This window comes from Cololabis saira, chromosome 3 (assembly GCF_033807715.1).
Source record: "Cololabis saira isolate AMF1-May2022 chromosome 3, fColSai1.1, whole genome shotgun sequence".
NCBI classification, from domain to species: domain Eukaryota; kingdom Metazoa; phylum Chordata; class Actinopteri; order Beloniformes; family Belonidae; genus Cololabis; species Cololabis saira.
Window position 1 is genome coordinate 45,827,904 of NC_084589.1, and position 22,654 is coordinate 45,850,557.

At 42.1% G+C, this 22,654-nt stretch overlaps 2 protein-coding genes across 4 annotated transcripts in view; one reads left to right on the top strand and one right to left on the bottom strand.

Moving 5' to 3' along the window:
- The window catches only part of LOC133440386 (NLR family CARD domain-containing protein 3-like), a 290,643-nt gene that overhangs the window by 27,925 nt on the left and 240,064 nt on the right, over nt 1–22,654 (top strand). The gene's annotated exons all lie outside the window — the stretch shown is intronic.
- LOC133440453 (apoptosis-associated speck-like protein containing a CARD) lies at nt 3,473–6,032 on the bottom strand. Its single transcript, XM_061717713.1, has 3 exons — nt 5,686–6,032; nt 4,603–4,668; nt 3,473–4,069 (listed from the first exon to the last, which is right to left on the bottom strand). The coding sequence occupies exons 1-3, from the start codon at nt 5,927–5,929 to the stop codon at nt 3,801–3,803; spliced, it is 579 nt and encodes a 192-aa protein (XP_061573697.1). The 5' UTR covers nt 5,930–6,032; the 3' UTR covers nt 3,473–3,800.

Sequence of the window (22,654 nt, forward strand, 5' to 3'; positions counted from 1 at the left end):
CAGCCTTGTCTCCTGCAGAGAAAACATTTTCTTGGTTCTTTTGTATTTTTTCATTTCACCACAAACTATTTGTTTTCGAGGTCCGCTATGAGATATGGCTGCTGCTTCCGAAGGATTTTGAGGAAGATGTTTTTGCAGGCGTCAGGATCGTACAGCTCCCTTCTTCTCCTGAGAGGTTGGCAGAGCTCTTATTCTCTCTCTTACATCTCACAATGAGCTGGGATAGGCTCCAGCAGACCCCCGTGACCCCGCAAGGGATAAAGCGGGTATAGATAATGGATGGATGGATGGATATATATATATATATATATATATATATATATATATATATATATATATATATATATATATATATATATATATGGACAATTCAAGGGACACCACGGCTCCTTTACGCACACGCTGCGCTGTGAGGTTTTGGGAGCTGCTACTAAATAACTGCTAGTAATGACATTTGAGAAGTTTGGATTTTTTTAGCAACTTTTTTTGTGGAATACCTGATGCAGCCCAGCCTCACCAAGGTACTGCCTCCAGCGGCCATCAGGTCATTTGAGTTTGAGACCCCTGGTGTAGCCTGAAGGTGTACTGCAACTTACTTGCAGACGCACCTTTGCTGGGGGGCGCCTGAATAAATCCCACACACACACACACACACACACACACACACACACACACACACACACACACACTTACACACTTACACACTTACACACTTACACACTTTCCTCCACACACTGTCTGTTCGGTGATACAGACTGTTGGGGCGGGTGTTAATCAAAACAAACCAATCATTTTGCCCTCCTCCCATGCTACTGGCCTGAGTGTCCTCTGATTGACCTGGCCTGACTCACTAACTTAGAAAAAAAGTCTGATAGCCGGCGCTGCGGCGCACCAGCCGCCTTTAAAAAAAGAGAGAGAGACGCAGGCGGCAGGCCAGCAGGCCAATCCTAGACCGGCGCATCGGGGATACTCCCGGTTCTCCCTATGGCCAGTCCGGGCCTAAGTCTGGTTGTCGCTCCGCCAACGTCACATGCAACGATTCCCCGATTGCTTGTTCGTCCGTCCAGAAGCAGATTTTTTTGTGATGTTTATGCTGTTGAAAGTAACCCCTGGAAATTAAAGTCATATTCAATTCAATTTTATTTATATAGTGTCTATTACAACATCCGAGTTACGTCGTGACAAGGTCCGAAATAAAACAAGGATTTGTATAGGAGATGCTAGATGGAGACGGCTGAAAGCGGAGAAGAATTTAAAGGTAGACGCCAACGTTGCTGATTTTCTCCTGGACAGGTAAGATTCATGTGGTTTCGTCAAAAAATTACCTATCTGACATTTCATATATAAACCGTATTTTCGCGACCATACGGGCGCCGTGTGGAAAGGCGCACCCTCAGTTTTGTGTCATTTCTGTATTTAAACACACACACGGCGCACCGAACCTAAAGGCGCCGTCTACACACACATGCGCGCCGTAGAACACACACACAAGCACACAAGTGTGCGTATTTAAAAATAGAGCGGGAGCAAAACTTTGTTTGATTGTAGGCTACTTTATTTCAGTTTTTACATTAATCAAACCCATCGAAGTCTCATCCTCTGTTTCTGCATTAAAGAGCTCCGCTAAATCAGCTGTGACAGTCCTCGCTGTCAGAGTCTCTTTCCGTGCCGTGCGGCGCCTCGGACTTGCCGGCTTTTGCAAAAGCTCGCAAAATAGTCCCAGCAGACACGTTAGCCCACGTGTCAACAAAACATCTGCAAACTGTGGCATAACTTGCCCGTCGCTGCTTTCCACTCTTGGTGAAACTGTGTTCTCCCTCAGTCATCCATCTCTCCCACGCTGCTGCAGCCTTAAGGCTGATTTATGGTTCTGCGTTACACCAACACAGAGCCTACGCCGTAGGGTACGCGGCGACGCACACGTACGGTTCGCTTCGGTAACATTTACGATTCTGTTTGGCTAATCGCCATAAGTAAATTTTGCAGTACATCATTACTTTGCAAAAGATCTTTCATAAAGTATTAAATACAGAAAATAAACTTACTGTGTAGGACTCGTCGCTTGCCATGGCAGCCTACGTTCCTGCTGCATTCTGCAGCCTACCTGGCAACCTCTGGTCGGGGGGAGGAGGGGGAGGGTACACGCCGCTCAACAATATTTTGAAAGTGACTGCAGTACCAGTTTTGGCCATTTCTTACAGACGGCTCCTTTAATCAATACTAAATATCACAAACAAACTAAAGGTGTGTTCCCCAAACTAAACCACAAAAACTAACTAAATAATAAATGATTAAATAATGCAAAAGTAACAAATAGCTCCAACACAGATAATTAAAGCTACCAGGACAAGAGGGTTTCAGAGGCTGCATACACACCAGTGGAGGAGCACTATTTTTTTCAGGAGTTCTGTATTGTCAGAGATCAGAGATGAGACGTAGTCCTTACAGAATGTAGGGACAGTAGACGTTTCACTTGTGATGTTAAATGGTAACTGGCTTAGACTTATATAGCGCTTTCCAGCTGTACTTCTACAGCACCAAACAGTTTACACTGTAGACGTTCACACACACACACACCGGTTGTCGGCAGAGCTGCCATACAACGGCGCTGGCCTGACAATAGGGAGATTCAGTGTCTTGCCCAAGGACACTTTGGTGGACAGAGGAGGAACCAGGGTTCGAACCACTGACCTTCAGGTTCATGGGCAAACGCTCTACCAACGAAGCCACCTTCCGTGATGAAGAAGGTTGTAGAGAGAATCTGTCTGGTGAAGACCAGCGTTCCTTGGTGAACAGCTGGATGGTTACACTCCGCAGGGGGTCCTGGTGAACAGTGGCTCTTTTCCCTGCTCTCCTTGTCTCAGTGTGGACGAGTTTGTAGCATTCATATCTCACAGAGAGTAGGACTGGGCGAGATTTTAATCTCGATATAAAATTTAGACTGCTGTCCAAAATATTCACAGTACATACAGTATACTTGCTTCCTTTGAAAGAAGTCCCTGATATTGTTTGTCTTATTTCTGTTTCAGTTATTCCTGAGTTAGTTCCGGGGTTCAGGAGGGGCGGGGCTCAAAGGTGGGCTGCAGAGCTGGGTAATGCGAAAGCAGAGGCAGGAGGAACCAAGAAGGCAACGAAGCAGGCTTCTGTATTCCATCCAAGAGAGGTAACCATCCGGCATCAGACTCCAGAATGGTGCAGGCTTTTATCGTGCCTGATCACCAACGAGCAGCAGGTGTGATGCCGACAAACTTCCACAGGCTGAAACAGAAATCCCAAACGCAAGGGACCAAAAACTCAACAGAAAACCACAAAAATTTCAACTTTGAAGCCTTATTTTTCCATATATTGGGAAAAGCAAACACAGTAACTCAGATCTTACTTAAAATTATGATTTTATTGTCATGCTGAAATCACAGATTATTTTCAGTGAAGAACCAATAGTAAATTCTTAGAAGATGGTTAAAATCTTTCTATCAATATATCTATATATGGGCTCTTAATTTAATAAATGTTCAATAAAAAAATGTATACCAAACAGGTATGAAATATGACATTTTTAGTGGAATTTTTAGTCTAATTACGGAATCAATTTATAACAGTAATTCATAAAAAATCTAAAAAACTACGTATTTTTCTTTTATAAAATGAGGTGTTTTTCTGAGGCTCAGTGATCAGGGCTGGGATTTCCAACCTTTCCATTTCCAGCAAGTTTAGGTTTAAAATATTACAGATTACAAAAACACTTTCCTATAGTCCACTGCAAACAAAACATTTTCTTGGTTGTTTTCTATTTTTTGATTTCACCACAAACTATTTCTTTCAAGGTCAGCTAGAAGAAATGGCTCCTGGTCCCGGAGGATTTTGAGGAAGATGTCTTTGCAGGCGTCTGAGCTTCTGAGAGGACCAACGTAGAGCTCCCTCATCTTCTCGTAAGAGGTTGGCAGAGCTATTATTTTGGTGTACATCTCATCGCGGATGACCTTTTCAGACAACAGCGCATCCAAAATGGGGTCGATATTGGACACTCTCTGGACCAAGTCCGTCCTGTGTTTGTCCACAAAATGCTTCACTGAAGAAAAAGAAAAAACATCAATTTTGGGCATCTCATTGACTGAAGTTACGGCTCATTTCAATTTATTTAAACAATTTTATCTGTGGAATTATGTTTTTGTTTATTATTTTTTATTCTAATATTTATCTAGTGTTCAGTGTGCAATTGTTTTATTTATTTGTATTGTTCTAGTATTTATATCATCTATATTTTCTAGGGTTATATTCTTTCGTTGTATTCTATTTTTATTCTAGTGTGCTAATTTATCTTTCTTTATTCTATTCTACTTCTACTACTTTTAGTACTACTAGTATTTTTTTTACTTCTATCTATCTATCTATCTATCTATCTATCTATCTATCTATCTATCTATCTATCTATCTATCTATCTATCTATCTATCTATCTATCTATCTATCTATCTATCTATCTATCTATCTATCTATCTATCTATGAACAAAAATAATTCTGCAAAAAAACGTCAAATATCTAACATCACACCGCAGGACTGCTATGATTCATGTTCAAGTGTAACTAAGAAGGATGACTCACTGGGTAAACCCGCTGGTCCTGCTGGTCCTCCTGGTCCTGCTGGTCCTGCTGCACCTGCCTCTTTAGCTGCAAAAGTGAGGAAGACACAGTATTAAGTTCTGAAAGATAAAATGCATTTACTGCATTGATTAAACGTGAACATGGAAGCACCAGAGCGCCACCTGCTGGAGGATGCAGCTGGGGAAACCAGCTGGTTACCTTCTAACATCTCTCCCTTTCCACTCATTTGTTGCTCCAGGTTGAATATTGACTCTTCGTTTCCTCTCATACAGTCTTCATAAGAAGCGGAGGCAGTTTTAAAGAGTTCTGCCCTTGAAATAAAGTTTTAATCAATAAGAATTTAACTTTTTACTTTTTGACCACATATGATGCTAATTAATGTTTCTTTATATTCATTCTGATCAAACCTGTGCAGAGGTCCGCCCATGGGTGACGTCACGTGGTTTTTCCAGTCTATTATTATACATAGTTGTGGCCAGCAGGTGTCATTCTGGTCATTTTAGTAACAGAGGACGGAAAGTTCACCCAAAATATAAGTTCAGGTAAATGTAGTAATATACTGTTAAAAATAATAAAAGCTGCTAAACCTGGTCCTTATATGTAACGTTGTTTTATTAAAATATGAGTCAAATATGTTTCCACCAGACTACACTCATGTATGAACATTTATGTGCAGACGCAACAACAACAAAGCTGTTTGTCTCGTGGAAACTTCACCAGATTTATTTATGTGATTCTTCATCTATCAGTTTGAAAGAGTTCCAGCGTTTAAACGAGCCTTTATTTGCTCCAGCTTCATAAATATCTTGTTTTTCTTCAAGTTAAAGTGTCTCAAACGGCGCAGCCTTCATTTCACTGAACTTTTATTTGCGCAAATCGAAAGTAAACTAGAAAACGAGGCTGTTTGGTCTGTTACTGTTGAACGTTGTTTAATGAGGTTTCACGAGTTAAACTCGTTTATATTCTAAGATAATTTGTACTTTTTGTGAATTAATACACAAACCTCCGCCGATTTAAAATATTACACCCGTATTTCCTGCGTTCCTGTATCCAACCACGGACGGACCCAGATGTTGAACCTACCGAGTTCGTCCGCATCCTGGTTGCAGTTGATGTATCTGAGGATTTCCACTGCCACCTCCAGAGCTCTCTGCTCCCCGAAAGTGGTTATCATCACATCTGCGACATCCAGGGGGATTTTCCCCTCCACCTTCGCGCGAAGGATGCGCGGCTTCTCCTTGCGGCTCCAGAGCGCGTCGCGAAACTCATTGAAGTTCTCCTTAGAAAGATTCATCAGGGACTCTTTCAAAATCTTTTTTTGGTCCATCTTTCAGACAAAAATAAGTAAAGAAAAAGATGAGAAGGTGATGGTTTCCAACTTAGTGCACGCGCTTATCCGCTCACTATTAAGTCAAGGAAGAGGAATGATGCGTTCAGTTGCTGTCGGAAAAGTTAGTGATAGAGAGCAATTCCTTTTATGATGAATGTGATGCTTGGTGTGTTAGACTGATCAATGTGCAGAACTTAGGTTTTTATTTTAGCAAAACAGGTGCTTCGTTTTCTTCTTAAGCCTAAATAATTTATCATCTCTATGTAGGACATCATGTTCTTTCTATGTACATCATGTTCTTTCTTTCCGCTGTCTCATGTCAGGTGTTACACTTCCTTGTATGTGTCTACCTTCCTGCTGTGTGTCATTACTGTCCCGCCCTAATGCACCTGAGCCCTCCCTTTGATAGATCCAGCCTTTTCCTCTGGTCTCGTGTCTGACTTACATTTGCTGATCCAGTTTCACTGGATGCTTCCACTGGACCTCCTGGTCCTCCTGGTCCTGCTGCACCTGCAAAAGTGAGGAAGACACAGTATTAAATTCTGAAAGATAAAATGCATTTACTTTCATTGATTAAATGTGAACATGGTAGCACCAGAGCGCCACCTGCTGGAGGACGCAGCTGGAGAAACCAGCTGGTTACCTGCTAACTTACATCTCTTCCATTCCACTCATTTGCTGCTCCAGGTTGAATAATCAACACAGTCTCACTCCCGACTTGTCAAAAACTGACGCATGGTGACGAACCTTTGGCGACACCTACTGACGCAAAAGGTACCCATCTGCGTCTCTTTCAGACGCAAGTAGACTCCTATTGATTCCAATGTAATCTCATCTATATGTGACGCTCAGAGCAGCTGATCACTGCGAGCGGTTTCCTCATTCCTCTTTTTTAAAAAATGCATATACTTCAATTTAAAAGTGTGGTTTGATGACATTTCTAGCGAGAAATTTTCAGACGCAAATAGAATACACCAAATTGTATGACATCTCCAATGTAATCCCGTCTGCGGCTATATGTGACGCTCAGAGCAGTACTTTAATTTAAAAGTGTGGTTTGATGACATTTCTAGCGAGAAATATGCATTTTTTTTCCCCCAATCTCTGTTCAGTGTATATCATGCATGGTTTATCAGTTATTAAGAAGCATTTTTCCACTTTGGATTTGGCCAGAGTGAAATGGGGATGGAAATGGGAAATGTGCACCAACAAACGACAGCAGTCTTTTTAAAAAATATATTTTTAGTTTAATGGATTGCATGCATGCGTTTATAATTCCCATATATTCTGTGGCTGTACTAGTTGTCTGACATTTTTGGGAGATGCATATATATATTTTAAAAACTTAAATAGGGGATTAGTAGCTGCCGTCCTGCTGTATCCCCCCAACCTTACCATGATCAACTTACATGAACTACACTACCCACAATTCCTCAAAAGATCAGAAAATTAATATAAAAAACGTTTTCACATAATTCATCTCGACATAAAATAAAACTAAAACAGGAATCGGTTAAAATTCATAATAAATTGAGCTAATATTGTTTAATTTCAGTTCGCTGTGGGTGATAGGTCAACTGCTCCTTTTAAGCTCGGTAATTGGTCGTTTTTTTTTTTTTAATGCATCTGCATCTGAGTCGGTACGTGGGTAGATGCACTAAAGTTACACACCGGACCCAGGTAAGTGGCCAGAAACACTCCTCATCATTTAAATATAAAATGTACAAGTTATTCACCTTTTTTTTTTTTTGTTTGGCTAACTTAGCAAAGGTTAGCTTACAACGTCAGTGTAGAATGAATTATGTAGTAGTAACGTAAATATTAGCTCTAAAGTAGCTTTTACTTTTCCGGTGCAGCGCAGTAGAACTCCTCAACTAATAGAAATGACTGATGGATATCAATAGGTGTAACAAAAATATCTTGTGAAAGTTGTAAAGTTTGCCCTGCGTGAAAAACAGGTGGCAGTGTACCTTAAAGCGACACTACGTAACTTTTCCACCTTAATATCATATTTCCAGAGTCATTGTGATGGTACATCAACTTCCAACAGGTTTAATGACGCCTCTGTCATGGTCTGAGGGGTCTGTATCGCCTTCACTGGCACTATGTAACTTTGAGGTACATGGTAGGAACCCTGCCACACTAAAAAACTACAAATCTTTACGGCTTTGACTGCTTTACGGCAGACGTCACTTCCCCCTCCTTCCCGATTCGTAGTCGAGACGAAAATTGGCGGGGCTTGGAGCGCAGCTCCGCAGAAGCTGGTAAACTCGTTGCTGCGTTGTGGCTGCAGCAACTCCACACCAGCCCCCGGGTCTGGCGCTCAGAAGCCACGCCGATTTTTTCCAGTGGCCAGCCGCGGTACTGCAACAAAAAATCCCATGGGACCCAGAAAGCTTTTTTCCCATAGACCGCAATAGTAAAAGAGAAGCCTCTAAAACTGTTCACAGGACACCTCCAGCTGTAATCACCGGCAATTACTAATCTTTGTATTCTATATTTTTAAGCCATGGACTTTATATCCGTCAAAAATGTTTAATAACGGCCAGAAAAGTAAAAGAAAAGTCTCTTTCTGGGCGTGACGTCACAGCTGACGTCACAGCCGTGTCCGTGCATTCCACGGATGTTTATATTAATATATATTATGTAATTATATTATATTGATACATTAATAATATATGTATGTGAGAGGTGACCCGTGAGCGGCTGGATGATGTTGAACAAAGGTTGACGAGATGGTCAGGTTTCCCCAGATTCACATTTTTTTTATTCACTCACGTTGATGACAGTAACAGGCAAGATGTAGCTTAGTACCATAGGTTCGATCAGTCCACCAGTCAGATGTAAAATGGTGCCTTTTATACTGTGCTCCCAATCACCTACACTAGATTCTTCCACTACAGAGGTAAACTTAAAATATTGTCCAATGGCTAATTTAGCAAGTGACACTTTCCCCTTTACCTTTAGCTTCTAAGCTCCACTACTTCTCTGTTACTGATTTACTCCAGCCAATACCTATAAAATATATTTACAATAAATAAGCAAAACCATTAACACTTTAAGAATTCCCCCCCTTTCCTATCCGGCCACTTGGTCTCTTCCGGAACCTTTATCACCGTGCCCATGCACCCGGGGGGATCTTTTGGACGCGCACCCTGGAGCAGACACAGGACCAGACAGGTAAGTGTTAACACAAACAACTTCGTACACACACAGCATTCCCACTTATCCCACACGATATTGCACCACACATATTCATCAATATTCTGCACACGCTTCAGACTTATACTTGCAATTACACAGTCTTCTGTTGAAGCTCAACTTTGCTCTACTCTCTTGCAGGCGGAGCCGAGTGCCGAGTGCCACACCTGCCCGAAGGCATGCAATCACCTAATAAATAACTTCAATAAAATATACAATAAATACAGCAAGTTCAATATCTGTATCTTCAATTAATTATCTTCAATAAACTGTGCAAATACGCAATGTGCAAACTGTACTGTGCAAGCCTTGGTAAATAAAGTGCTATCGTGACTAAAGTGCAAAGTGCCGTTATTCATGTTCATTATTGTGCCACAGAAAATAACCCACATGTGCAAAATGTACAAGTAACGAAATGCGCTTCGTTACATTTCCTCCCCCCTCTCCCGAAGGAGAACAGTACCTTAGTCCTCAGACATCCTTGACAGACAGTCTGCCACCACATTGAACTTCCCTGACCTATACTGAACCGTGAAGTCATATGGCTGCAGGGCCAGGTACCACCCTGCAATACGCATGATGGCATCCCTCATGCGGTGCAGCCACTGCAAAGCTCGGTGGTCAGTCTCCAACCAAAAATGTCGTCCCAGCAGATAATATCTGAGGGTGTCAATCGCCCACTTCATCGCCAAGCACTCCTTCTCCACCGTCGATTATCTTGTCTCCCTGTCCAACAGTTTCCAACTCAAGAACACCACCGGTCTGCTCTCTCCCTCCACCTCCTGCAGCAGCACCGCTCCCAGGCCGACTCCAGAAGCATCTGTCTGCAGGGTAAAAGGCTTGTCGAAATCCGGACTGTGGAGCACTGAGTAAGCACAGACTGCATCCTTGAGGTCTTGGAAGGCTTTGCCACACTCCTCTGTCCATCGCACTATGTTGTGTGCTGAGGCTTTGGTCAGGTCATTCAATGCCATTGACCTGTCGGCAAAGTGAGGCACAAACTTCCTGTACCAACCGACCAAGCCCAAGAAACTTTTAACCTTCCTCTTCGTGGTGGGGACCGGGAAAGAATGGATGGCCTCAACCTTCCCCAGTTGTGGCTTGATCTTCCCAAACCCAATGATGTAACCAAGGTAAGCTACTTCCCTCTGTGCCACAGCACACTTGCTAGGGTTAATTGTCAGGCCAGCTGCTTGGATTCTCTGTAGGACTTGTTGTAGGTGGAACCTGTGCTCCTCCCAAGACTGGCTGAAAACCACCACGTCATCCAAATACGCTGCCGAAAAGTCACCAACATCCCTCAGCACGTGGTCCATCAGTCTTTGGAATGTGGCTGGCGCCCCCTGGAGCACAAATGGCATGACCCTGAACTGATACATCCCAAAAGGCGTCCTGAAAGCGGTCAGTTCCCTAGCCTCTGGTGCCAAGGCTAGCTGCCAGTAGCCTTTGCTCAGGTCCAGCGTGGTGATGTACTGAGCTCTGCCCACTCTCTCCACCAGATCGTCAATTCGGGGCATGGGGTAGGGATCAAAATTAGAAACTGTATTCAGGTATCTGAAGTCAATGCAGAATCTGAGAGAACCATCTTTCTTTGGCACGAGCACAATAGGACTACACCACTCACTACAGGAAACCTCGATTATCCCCAGCTCCAACATCAGCTTGATCTCTTTTTGCAGAACAGGAATCAATCGCTCCGGGATCCTGTAGCTCTTCTGCCGGACTGGAACATTTTCCATCAGCCGTATGTTGTGCTGGACCAACGAGGTGAACCCTGGTGTCTCCTTAAAAAGTTCTGGGTTCAGTAGTGGCCTGACCTCTGCCTGCTGAGTAGGAGACAGATGCGACACATCAACCTCCAGGGGTTCTGCTGCAGTGGTGTTTGTCGGAAAAAATTTCTCATTTGTGTCCTCATCCTGAACAGCCCGCACAAACAATTGTTGGATCACAGGCTCCGGCCGACCCTGGAACTCTTTAAGCAGGTTAACATGATAGTTCTGGTACTTTTTCCGCTTTTCTGGCATATACAGTTCATAAGTGACCTTACCCACTTGTTTGGAGACTTCATATGGCCCATGCCCTTTTGTCAGCAACTTGCTGTCACTGGTTGGCAACAGTAACAGCACCTTTTGGCCAGGCTTGAAGACCCTCTCTCTGGCCTTCCGATCATACCAGACCTTCTGGTTTTGCTGAGCCGACCTCATGTTCTCCTGTACCAGTGCTGTCATTTCCTCCAGTTTCTCCCTCATTTTGACCACATATGCCACCACATTGTCACTTTCTGGCTTTGGGCTCTCCCAATAGTCCTTCAGCAGGTCCAATGGCCCCCTCACTTGGCGGCCATACAAAAGTTCAAATGGGGAAAATCCTGTCGATGCTTGTGGAACTTCTCGGTAGGCGAACCACAGGTACGGCAGCCACTGGTCCCAATCAGCACCTGTGTGTGAGACAAACTTGCGCAGCATGTTTTTCAGTGTTTGGTTGTAGCGTTCAACCAGACCGTCCGTCTGGGGGTGGTAAGGGGTGGTCTTAATGCCCTTTACTCCTAACACTTGATACACCTGCCCCAATAGCTTTGACAGAAAGTTTGTCCCACAGTCTGTGAGGACCTCCTTAGGGATGCCTACCCTGGAAAAGAACTGTAAGAGACAGTTTGCTACCTGTTGGGCCTTGATGGTTTTAAGAGGAAAAGCTTCTGGGTAACGGGTTGGGTAGTCACAAATCACCAATATATAGTGATGACCTGAGGAGCTTCTCTCTAAGGGTCCCACAATGTCCATGCCTATTCTCTCAAACGGAGTGTCTATGATTGGTAAAGACTGTAGTTGGGCACGTGCTACTCCTTTAGCTGAGGTGAGCTGGCATGTTTCACAAGAACTGCAGAACTGGGAGACTTGGCTATACATCCCCGGCCAAACAAACTGACCTCCAATTCTATTGAGGGTCTTTTGGAACGCCATGTGACCGGCCCATGGGATAGAATGACCAAGCTCCATGACTTTATTCCTGAACTGCTGTGGAAGTGCTAAAGTCTCAGTATTTCCCTTCCGCTGGTACAACAGTCCTTCTTTAAGCACATAGGTAGCCTCATCTAGCCAGCCTGAGTTACCCTGCTTGACCCCCTCAACCTCTGTCACCTTGTCGAACCACTGTTTCAGTGTGGAGTCCTGTTTTTGCAACATCTCCAGATCTGGGGAAAAGTCCAAATCTAGCATACCAGGGGGTTTGGTTGGGCCCTCTGTCTCTTTCCTAGGGGCACCGAGCAACCGAGCTCGACCGTCAGCGCAGACTGTTGGACCTCGCCTGGAAACCTGAAATCAGACTCCACAGAGTCGGTACGTAACCCTGGAAAGTTGAATGAATGAACACATGAGTATGACTCCTACAAGATCCCTTTGTTTCCAGTTAAAAGCCGTGGTGATGAAGCAAACCAACTAAATGGGAAACTCAAGCAGCAGCTCAAGCAGCTGCTGATGTGGGATTCGGAAACATCCCGAACTAACTTGTTGTTCTGTTTACTTGGTGCTGCCTTTCATGCTCCATTCACACTCTGGACCAGACTGATATTTCACACTTTATGAATGAATGAATGGATGAATTTTTATTTCGAACATGTATATAAAAAATAAACATTAACATCTTCATATTCACATATGTTGGAAAAAAGGAGTAGGAAGAAGTCTACACTTTTTCCTAGTTCCTACCCCTTTATAACTCTATGAATTTACATTATTGCTATTATTATATCTACACAATATCCATATAAATATAGTCTATATAAATACTATGTAAAACATGCCTATTACCACATAATTATCCATATAAGTATATAGAAAATATGAATATTACATGAATATTATATCAATATATAGAAAATACAAATATTTTATAAATCTATATAAATATACACTATATAACTACATAAATATCCCTATAAATATATATATGCTACATACCTAATAAATATATAATATATATTACATAATAACTATCCCTCTCAACATATAATATATACTACATAAATATCCACATAAATATCTAAACATATCTTAAGCAAGTATAATTTACCATTTTTTTCTCTATTTTATTTGTTTCTCACACTCGTTACCCCATTTCCTCTTCCATGCTAATGTTAAATGTTTTATTTTTTTTAATTATTGTTTTATAGATATTTCTCTCATTTCACTTCACCAACTTAGACTATTTTGTGCAGATCCATCACATACAATTCAGATTCAAAAAATATTTCAATTACAGGTTGAAATGTAACAAAATAAATAAAAATCCAAGGGGGGTGAATACTTTTGAAACCCCCTGTACCTGTTTATAAATAATTGTTTGTATCTCTTTTTAAACAGATTTATGTTGGTACCTTTTCATTTCCAGCTCCAAACTGTTCCACAGAGTCTCCACAGTTCCATATGCACATGCTGCACATTGTTGTTCCTACTTTATGTTTTCTAAAATTAGATGGTAGTAGATTATTCGTTGCTTTGAACATTATTTGCGCTGTTTTGTATTTAACCAGATCCATACATTTCTTTAGACTTAATTGTTTATTTTGTAGAAAAGATGCAGATCACAGTGGCTCCGTGTAAGATGTGAGATGACACTGGCAAAAAACCTGTTTGAGTTCATTGTAATAAGCAACAAAAGAGGGTTTTCTATGTGTAAATTTACATTTGTGAATGTGAAATTTTGCCAACAGTATGAAGAGGTTAATAATGAATGTTTCATTGGGTTTTGCCTTAATCCTGTCAAAGTCAAAGAGTCCAAACAGCACATCCCTCCAAAACAACTTAAATTCTTGTTGAATATTGTTAACAATAAAATTACATATATCAATCCAGAGGTTTTGGACAATGGGGCAGAGCCAAAATAAATGAGTAATTGTTTCAATATTTACAGAACAGAAAGCAAATTTCACATCAATGTCTATTTCAAACCTTTTGACAATATGATCATTAGAAGGATAAAATCTATGAATTATTTTAAACGATATTTCTCTAACTTTGTTGGTCAACAGGTATCGGTTGGGTAAGAGCCAGACCTTTTTCCAGCCAATATGATCCATGTACCTATTCCAGTGTGAGACCACATAAGGAACTGTGGTGACATCCTGTCTAAACAAGAATCTAATCAACTTATTGTTCTTACCATGGTTACAGGACAAACAGATTTTGACAATTGGAGTATCAGTCAATGATAACAGGGATAATTGTTGGGTTTCCACTCTTGGTTGAGATCTAAAAAACATGCAAACACCAGAAGGGATTGCTCCAAATACTTTTGCAAAGTCGCCAGGTGACACAGGAATATTGTATTCTGCTAGAAACTCATTATAGGAGTAGAGAAGACCGTCCCTGTTAAACAACTGAGCTACATATACAATGTTGTTATTAAACCAGTACTCAATAAATAGGGATTTATGTTTGAACAATATGTCTTTGTTGTTCCATATGAGGTATTTGTGGGGTGAAAAGTTGTGTTTGAAAATAAGAGACCATGACAGGAAGGCCTGACGGTGAAAGGAAGACATTTTTATCGGGATTTTATCAATATTGTAGTTACAGGTAAATAAAAAGTTTAATCCACCCAGTTTTGACAGAATATGGAAGGGTAGACATTCCAGATAGAGTAAGGATTTTTAAAGAATTGTTTCAACCAATTTATCTTAAATGTGTTATTTAAGTTCTTTTTTGTTGGTCCTTAGTTATTGTAATACCCAAGTAAACAACTTTATTTTTGACTGGGATACTACAAATTGATGTTTTATCAGAATGCTTAATGGACAACAAAATTTGTTGTCCTTTTCGGACATTGTAAAACTGCTCTACCAACGAGGCCGGCCACGCCCCCTCAGGACAGCTCGGTCTGAGATGCAGGAATGCCCGAGCGGGCGGTGTTTGTTGTTGTAAACGTCATCAGATTGACCCGCTCTGAACTATTTTCCGATCTCCGATCAAAACCGATAGGGGCATTATAGGCCTGATCCCGATCAGTGGCCGATCAATCGGTGCATCTCTAGTTTTGAGCAGGTGTCTGTGATTTCTCCTGTACATTTCTCCTCTTGTGGTTTTGATAATGTATGACCTGGGCTGAATGTGTTTCTCTACCACAGGTTCCCACTTGTTGCCTTGTCTAACCCGCACATTTTCACCAACTTGGAGGTCAGACAGTGTCCTGGTTCCTTGATCAAAATATTGTTTCTGTCTTTGTTGTCTATGCACGAGGTGGCTCCTGGCATCTTTATAGAAAGCTGGCTGCAATAATGACTTTGTCACAGGTAACTTTGATTTGAGCCTTCTTCCCATGAGCATCTGAGCAGGTGAGAGTCCAACCCCACTCAGTGGTGTGTTCCGGTATTCAAGCAGTGCCAGGTACGGGTCACCAGCACTGCCCTGTGCTTTTGTCAGCATGTTTTTTATTGTCTGAACTGCTCTCTCAACTTGGCCATTTGACTGCGGGAAAGTGGGACTTGAAGAGGTGTGTTTGAAACCCCACTCAGCACTGAAGTCCACCATCTCTTGGCTCACCAGCTGTCTGCCATTGTCGGAGAACAACTCATCTTGCACACCATGCCTTGCAAATATAGACTTCAGCCCAATGATGATGTGTTTGCTTGTGGTTCCATTCAGTTTGATGATCTCTGGAAACTTTGAAAAATAATCCACACACAATAAATACTCTGCATCCTTGAAGTGAAACAAATCCACACCTATCTTTGCCCATGCTCTCTCAGGCACTGGATGTGATATAAGTGGCTCTCTGGGATTATTGTTCTTGTGTGTGTTACGTACAGCACACTGAGCCACGTCTTCTTCTATCTGTTTCATCGTGCCCGGCCAGTACAGTACATCACAGGCTCGCTCCTTACACTTAACCATGCCCATATGTGACTCGTGGATTTTCCTGAGAATTTCACTTCTCAATGTGTGTGGTACTACTAACCTTGAGTTCCAGCTCTTCATCAAGGAGTTTCTCATGGTGCTCTTTTAGAAATGCTCTGCTTGAAGCATCAGCAATATGCATCTCCTTGCCTGGTTTGTACTTGACCTCAAGAATGTACTTTTGTAGTCTCATGAGCATTCTTTGTAGACTGGCTGAGGAGTGATTTATTTATTTATTTTTTTAATACCACCTCCAGCGGCTTATGATCACTTTCTTCACGGACATGTCTTCCATACCTGGCTTTCTGACATCATAGTTCTTGAGTACTGGTGCTTGGCCGACGAGAGCTTTCAGTTTGTCACAACTCTGTTTTTGCTGTGACCCCCAGTGCCAGTCCACATTCCCTTCCAGCTTCCTTAGTGGAGCACTCAGGTCTGAAAGGTTAGGGATGAATTTAGAGAGGTACTGCAGTAACCCTGTGAACCTCTGGAGGGCAGCTTTGTCCTCTGGTGCAGGAATGTTTTGTATGGCTCTAACTTTTTCAGGATCAGGCTTGAGTCCTTTCTCACTGAGCACATGTCCAATGTAACTGATTTCTGTCATCCTTATCTTCCACTTACTTTTATTCAGTTTCATATTGACGCTTCTTAGGCGGTCCAGCAGTTGTTTCAAGCGGCGATCATGCTGCTCTATGCTCTCTCCACAGACCAGGATGTCATCTATTACATTGACTACACCCTCTAGCCCTTCTAGATGTCTGGCTATGCAATAGAAAAACCTGCCTTTCAAACCTGTATCCCCACATGGCGTGTTGAATGTACACAGGTGATAGCTTTCTTGGTCCAATTTGATTTGCCAAAATCCTTGGTTAGCGTCTACAACTGAAAAGTATCAGGTCCTCTGGGTCAATACAGATCCGAACTTTGTTGGGTTTTGTTACAGTCACCATACTATTGACCCAATCTGTAGGTTATTTCTGTTTGGAAAACTTAGGGGTGATAACCATTCTATTCAGCTCTGTTTAAATTTTTATCTTTTAGCGCGACAGGTACTTTCCTGGGAGCGTGTACTACTGGAGTGACATCTGGATTCGTCTAAATGTGATATACTCCTGGTATGCAGCCTGATCCAGTGAATAAATCCTCTTATTCACTTAGAATGTCACTCTCTTTTTTAAGCGCATGCAATCTTTTGACAAGCCCCATTTTCTCACATGACTCTCCTCCTAGAAATGCAGGTGCTTTGTTCTTTATGACCTCAAACTCCATGTCATACTTTTTTATCTTTGTACTGACATGTCAACATGACTTACCTTTGGCTGGAATGTGGTGTCCTGCATGAGCAACAAGCTTGGAGTGAGATTTGCTCACTTTTTTATCCAGTCTCAGCTTTCTGAGGTCTTTCATAGAAATTACGTTGCAATCAGCCCCAGTGTCCAGCTTGACTTTCAAAACTTGTTGACAATCAGAGAAGCGCCCCGCTGCCTCTGCGGCGGGACGGTCCTCTGGTCCTGGAGGGCCGCTTTTGTGGGGGCGGGTGCACCTGCCCACGTCGGCGCCCGGGGCAGCCCTGTCTCTCCGGGCAGTTTGGCTGGCTGGCAGACAGACGGACGGACGGACGGACGGACGGACGGACGGACGATTCTATCTCGTATCAGTGGGTCGGTGAGGTGCTCAAACTCGCAGTCTTTCACTTTGTTTTTTAAACCAGTCAGATATGCATAAACAGTCTCTGATTTTCCTTGCACTCGAATAAAGAATAGGTGTCTCAAATACGTCACATTTTTCCTTGGCTCACAATGTTGGCGGAAAAGTTCTTTCAGTGTATCATAGTCATCTACGTCTTCATCGAAGTCAAAATTTTTATATACCTTTAAATGCTTCGTCCCCGGCCACATGTAGGAATGGGGCTCTTTTCACTGAATCAGATTTTTTGTCTATTCCGCTGGCGACAAGAAACAGTTCAAATCTCTGGATCCAGACTCTCCAATTTTCTGCTAGATTTCCTCCTAAATTTAAGGAGGTCGGAGGTTTCATCTGCTCCATTTTGCCTTCCTATCTTTGTTTTCCTTCAAGTTTTTACTCTGACACCATGTTATATATGATGCGGAAGAAGCCATTTCTAGAACAACAACTTTATTCTTCAACTGTCTCGTTACCAACGCAGAAACACGAGTACTGTCACAGTGCCGCCTAATGGTCACACAGAGTAAAGCACTTGTTTTCAAATATACTACATAGATGAAGGGGAAGACCGAAGGTTCAGGACAAACTTTAAACCTCACACATACAACCAAACAATCAACACTGGGAAGCACTTTTGACTTGTTAAAATCCTATCTTTTTGTAATTCCAGAACTCCCACAAGAAAATGTTTGTAAGGGGAAGGAGGACGGGGTTTTCAGTGACCAGCACCTCGATAACCTGGAGAGGAGCTGCAGGCCGGACCAGGAGGAACCAGGACATCCACAGACTGTAGAACTGGAGGAAGACTCCAGTCGTCAGGATATGAAGGACAACGACGTAGAGGTGGATGTCTCATTGGTCAATGTCGCTGATGTGAAAGTTGGTGAACCAGGACCAAACTGTGTCCAGCTGCTGTTGCACACTTCTCCTGAAGCTCAAAACAAAGATGAGGAAGGGACTGAAAGTTTACGCTCAGAATCCAGTAAAACTGCAGATCCGGAGCCAATGAGACGACACAGTGACCACGAAGATGCTGCTGTCCCGTCAGACAGCAACTGTAAATCAAAGCTGACCAGGACCCACACGGGGAAGAAGGTGTTTTCTTGCAGAACCTGCAGGACAGAGTTCAGTAAAAGTCGTTATTTAATGGATCACGTGAAGATCCACACTGGCGAAAGGCCGTACCTGTGCAACACCTGCAACAAAACCTTTACTACATTATCAAATCTTAAACAGCACGTAACCACACACACGGGCGAGAAGCCCTACATTTGCACAACATGTGGAAAAAGTTACAGGCTACGTTCCACCATGGTGAGTCACTCGAGGATCCACACCGGCGAAAAGCCGTACCTGTGCAACACCTGCGGCAAAAGCTTTACTAGATCATCACTTCTTAAACGCCACATATACACGCACACAGGCGAGAAGCCCTACATCTGCAAAACATGTGGAAAAAGTTACAGGCTACGTTCCACCATGGTGAGTCACTCGAGGACCCACACTGGTGAAAGGCCGAACCTGTGCAACACCTGCGGAAAAACCTTTAGTGAATCATCAGTTCTTAAAAGCCACATAACCACACACACGGGCGAGAAGCGATATTTGTGCAAAACGTGCAACAAAGGTTTTAGCTGCAGAATTGATTTGCTGAGTCACATGAAAAATCACCCGGAGGAGAAGTCTGGTGACTCGTGACAAATGAAGTTCATGTTGTCGTCCTCCGGGGCCAGCTGTCCACTCCTGTCTGACCCACAGAAGAAGAACCCGCAGAAGTCCAACCACCACCTCCTGTGGCTGATGAGCCTAATCCCCTCCCCACAAGGGTTGCAGGTTCAACCCGGATTTATGCTTCTCCGTCAACTTGACGCAGAGGGAACAATGTGGTTGTATACTTTTTATTTAAATTTCTGCAATGAGTTTGTTTGAATCCCTGTTCCTTCTTAAAATCGTATTATTTGTTGCTGTTGATAACTTGCCGTCTCCACGGTGCAAATAAAGAGCTGTTAGTATTTGCTGAAGTTTCTTTAAGCATGACAGTTTATTTAGTTAATCTACAAAGCCTCTCTCACACGTCCTTTTTCCCCGTCTGTTTCTTCTTCACTCACATTCTCTTTGTAAAGTTAATCTGCAGCTCCATGTTGTTAAACTTTCTCCATCTACGTCGGGATCATCGGGATCAGATTCCAGGAAGAGGACAGACTTTGGATTTAACCCTTTTATATCAGAGATCCGTTTAGAAGTAAATGTCTTTTTACCTCAACTCATATCAAGTCAAAAATAATCATGAAAATGTAATTAAGTTTTCATTTTAGATGGATGACTTATTTTATTGTTTATAATTCTGGAATATTATATTACACTCTCCATAAGTAGAAAGAGCAGCAGTGCCCCCTGGTGGTGAGTTATAAAAGCTCAACATAAACCCAAGAGTGAACAATCTATCATAATAATAATAAAAACACAAATAAAAAAAGACTTTAGTGCATCAACAAGAAGAAAGTTGTCAGTGATGCAGATTATTGGTACAGCGTGATCAGTACAACCAGCATTTAGCTCAGAAAACAATGTCGAGAGAGAAATGTCATCAAATGAAGTTGAAAAGTGGAGATGCACTTTTGTCCTTTATCCTCAACTTCCTCAATCACGTCATTTTGATCCAGTTTGTTATTTCACTGGTCTTGGCTTCATCAAATGACACATCCAGGGACAGAAGCCGTGCATAGGTGTTCATCCTGTCCAGGGGTCCGTTTCACAAAGCAGGTTTAGTGAAAACTCTGAGTCTGTTAACCCTGAAATGAGGGAAACTCTGAGTTTTCCGTTTCACAAAGGGAGGTAACTCAAACCAGAGAAAGAGAGGTAACTCTAGCCTGTTTCACAAAGAGATGTAACTTAAGCTCTGGGTCAGTTACCGTAGTAACAGACTCTCTGAATCTAACCTGGTCGGGACCAGGTTTATATATCAATGAACCTGGAGTTTTTTTGCGTCTCCGCCTCTTTCAGAGACACACGCACATTTGATTTCCTCATTCATTCAGTCAGCAGGCGAGTTTTGGCGAAGTTCTGCCGTCTGTCATTAAAAACAGAGTCAGTATATATATTAGAAGTCCATTTTCACGAACACGGCATGTCCTTTTGATGAAGACACAATTGATGAAGGTGCAGCATTAATGCGCAGAGAATTAAATATTCGTCGGGAGATGGTTATCAGACCACGTAATACATGTACATTATACATAGTCTCATTACAGGCAAAGCAATATATGTTAATCCTTTATTTGTTATAATTTTGACGATTGAATTGTTTGATTTCATAATATATTCTAATCTTTTGAGATTTTTTTCAGTTTTCATAAACTGTGAGCGCTAGGCTAATCATCAAAATTATAACAAATAAAGGCTTGAAATATCTCACTTTGCATGTAGTGGGAACTAATATTTGTTTCACCTTAAGTTGAATTTACTACGAATTAAGTTTTGCAATATATTCAAATTTTCCGACCTCCACCTGTATATTATTACATGAATAAATAAGAGCATAATACAGGGGTCTCCAACTCCGGTCCTGGGGCCTGTACTACAAAGCGGGATTTGGGGTTAGCGAGGTAACTTCAGGTTTAACCCTGGGTTTTCAGGACTACGACGGTGGTTCACTTCTTAGCGGGGCACATCGCCATGGTAACTTATGCTGAACAGCTAACCTGCTCCGGAGCAGGTTATGTTCGAGATACAGATCGCCGGGTATAAAAGCACCGCCCACTGACCAATCAGCTCTCTTGGAAAATGGCATGCCCTTTCGAAGAGAATCCAGTGGAGCTTGGTGCGCGGATCGTGAGAGGATCCCTCCGAACAGAACGCGTATTCAGGGCCACCAAAACCCCTTTGCTTTCCCTGTATGAACGATCCAAAAAAATCAAGAAAAAAGGAAAAAAAGAAAAAAGAGGTGGAGGAGAAAATAAAAAATAAATCAATCAATGAATAAATAAAACAAATCATCACCCAAAATCCGATGTACAGTCAATCCAAAACTAATACCAATTAAATAAATAAATCAAGAAGAAATCAAAAAGAAGATGCATTTGTAAGGGGATAGCAAAAAAGGGATTTTCAATTTCGTCCCTCGAACATTCTGAGAAGTCACTTTAAAATACTAAACACCCCCCTCCTGAAAAAATAAAAAATAAAATAAAATAAATAAAAAAACCCAATTCTTTGGTTCAGCATCAGCACAAGTTATCGGTCAACAACAATACTTATAGAACCAATATAGGACTGTCTCAGAAAATTAGAATATTGTGATTTTCTGTAATGCAAACACAAAAACAAAAAAATGTCATACATTCTGGATTCATTACAAATCAACTGAAATATTGCAAGCCTTTTATTATTTTAATATTGCTGATCATGGTTTACAGTTTAAGATTAAGATTCCCAGAATATTCAAATATATGTTTATATCCCTATGAATTTACACATTTATACAGTCAGCGATCTTTTGCCAGCTGTCTTTCCTGCATTTTGCAGCTGCAACTGTGTTGCTTTTTGCCTGTATTATATGCCTATACTCATCATATTTCCGTAAAATTATAGTTTGCTCTTCGCTACTGAAATAAGCGGCTCTGACAGCGGACTTCTCCATGCTTGCGATTGGTCATGCGCTGAAAACACCGCCCCTTGTATGTGCACGCGCTCATATCCAGATTGGAGAAAGCTGGGTCGATCTACCGAGTTGATAACCACCGTCGTGTGACCGCTTAGCGTGATTGCAATTGTCCCGCTTAGTGAATCTGGATAAGGAAAAGATATCCTGGATATGTTGAACTTGCTTCGTAGTACAGGCCCCTGGAGAGACCTATCCAGCATGTTTTAGGTGTCTCCCTGCATGAACACACCTGATTCTAATCAATGGTCGTCATTAACTTGTCATCAAGGTCTGGACAGTTCT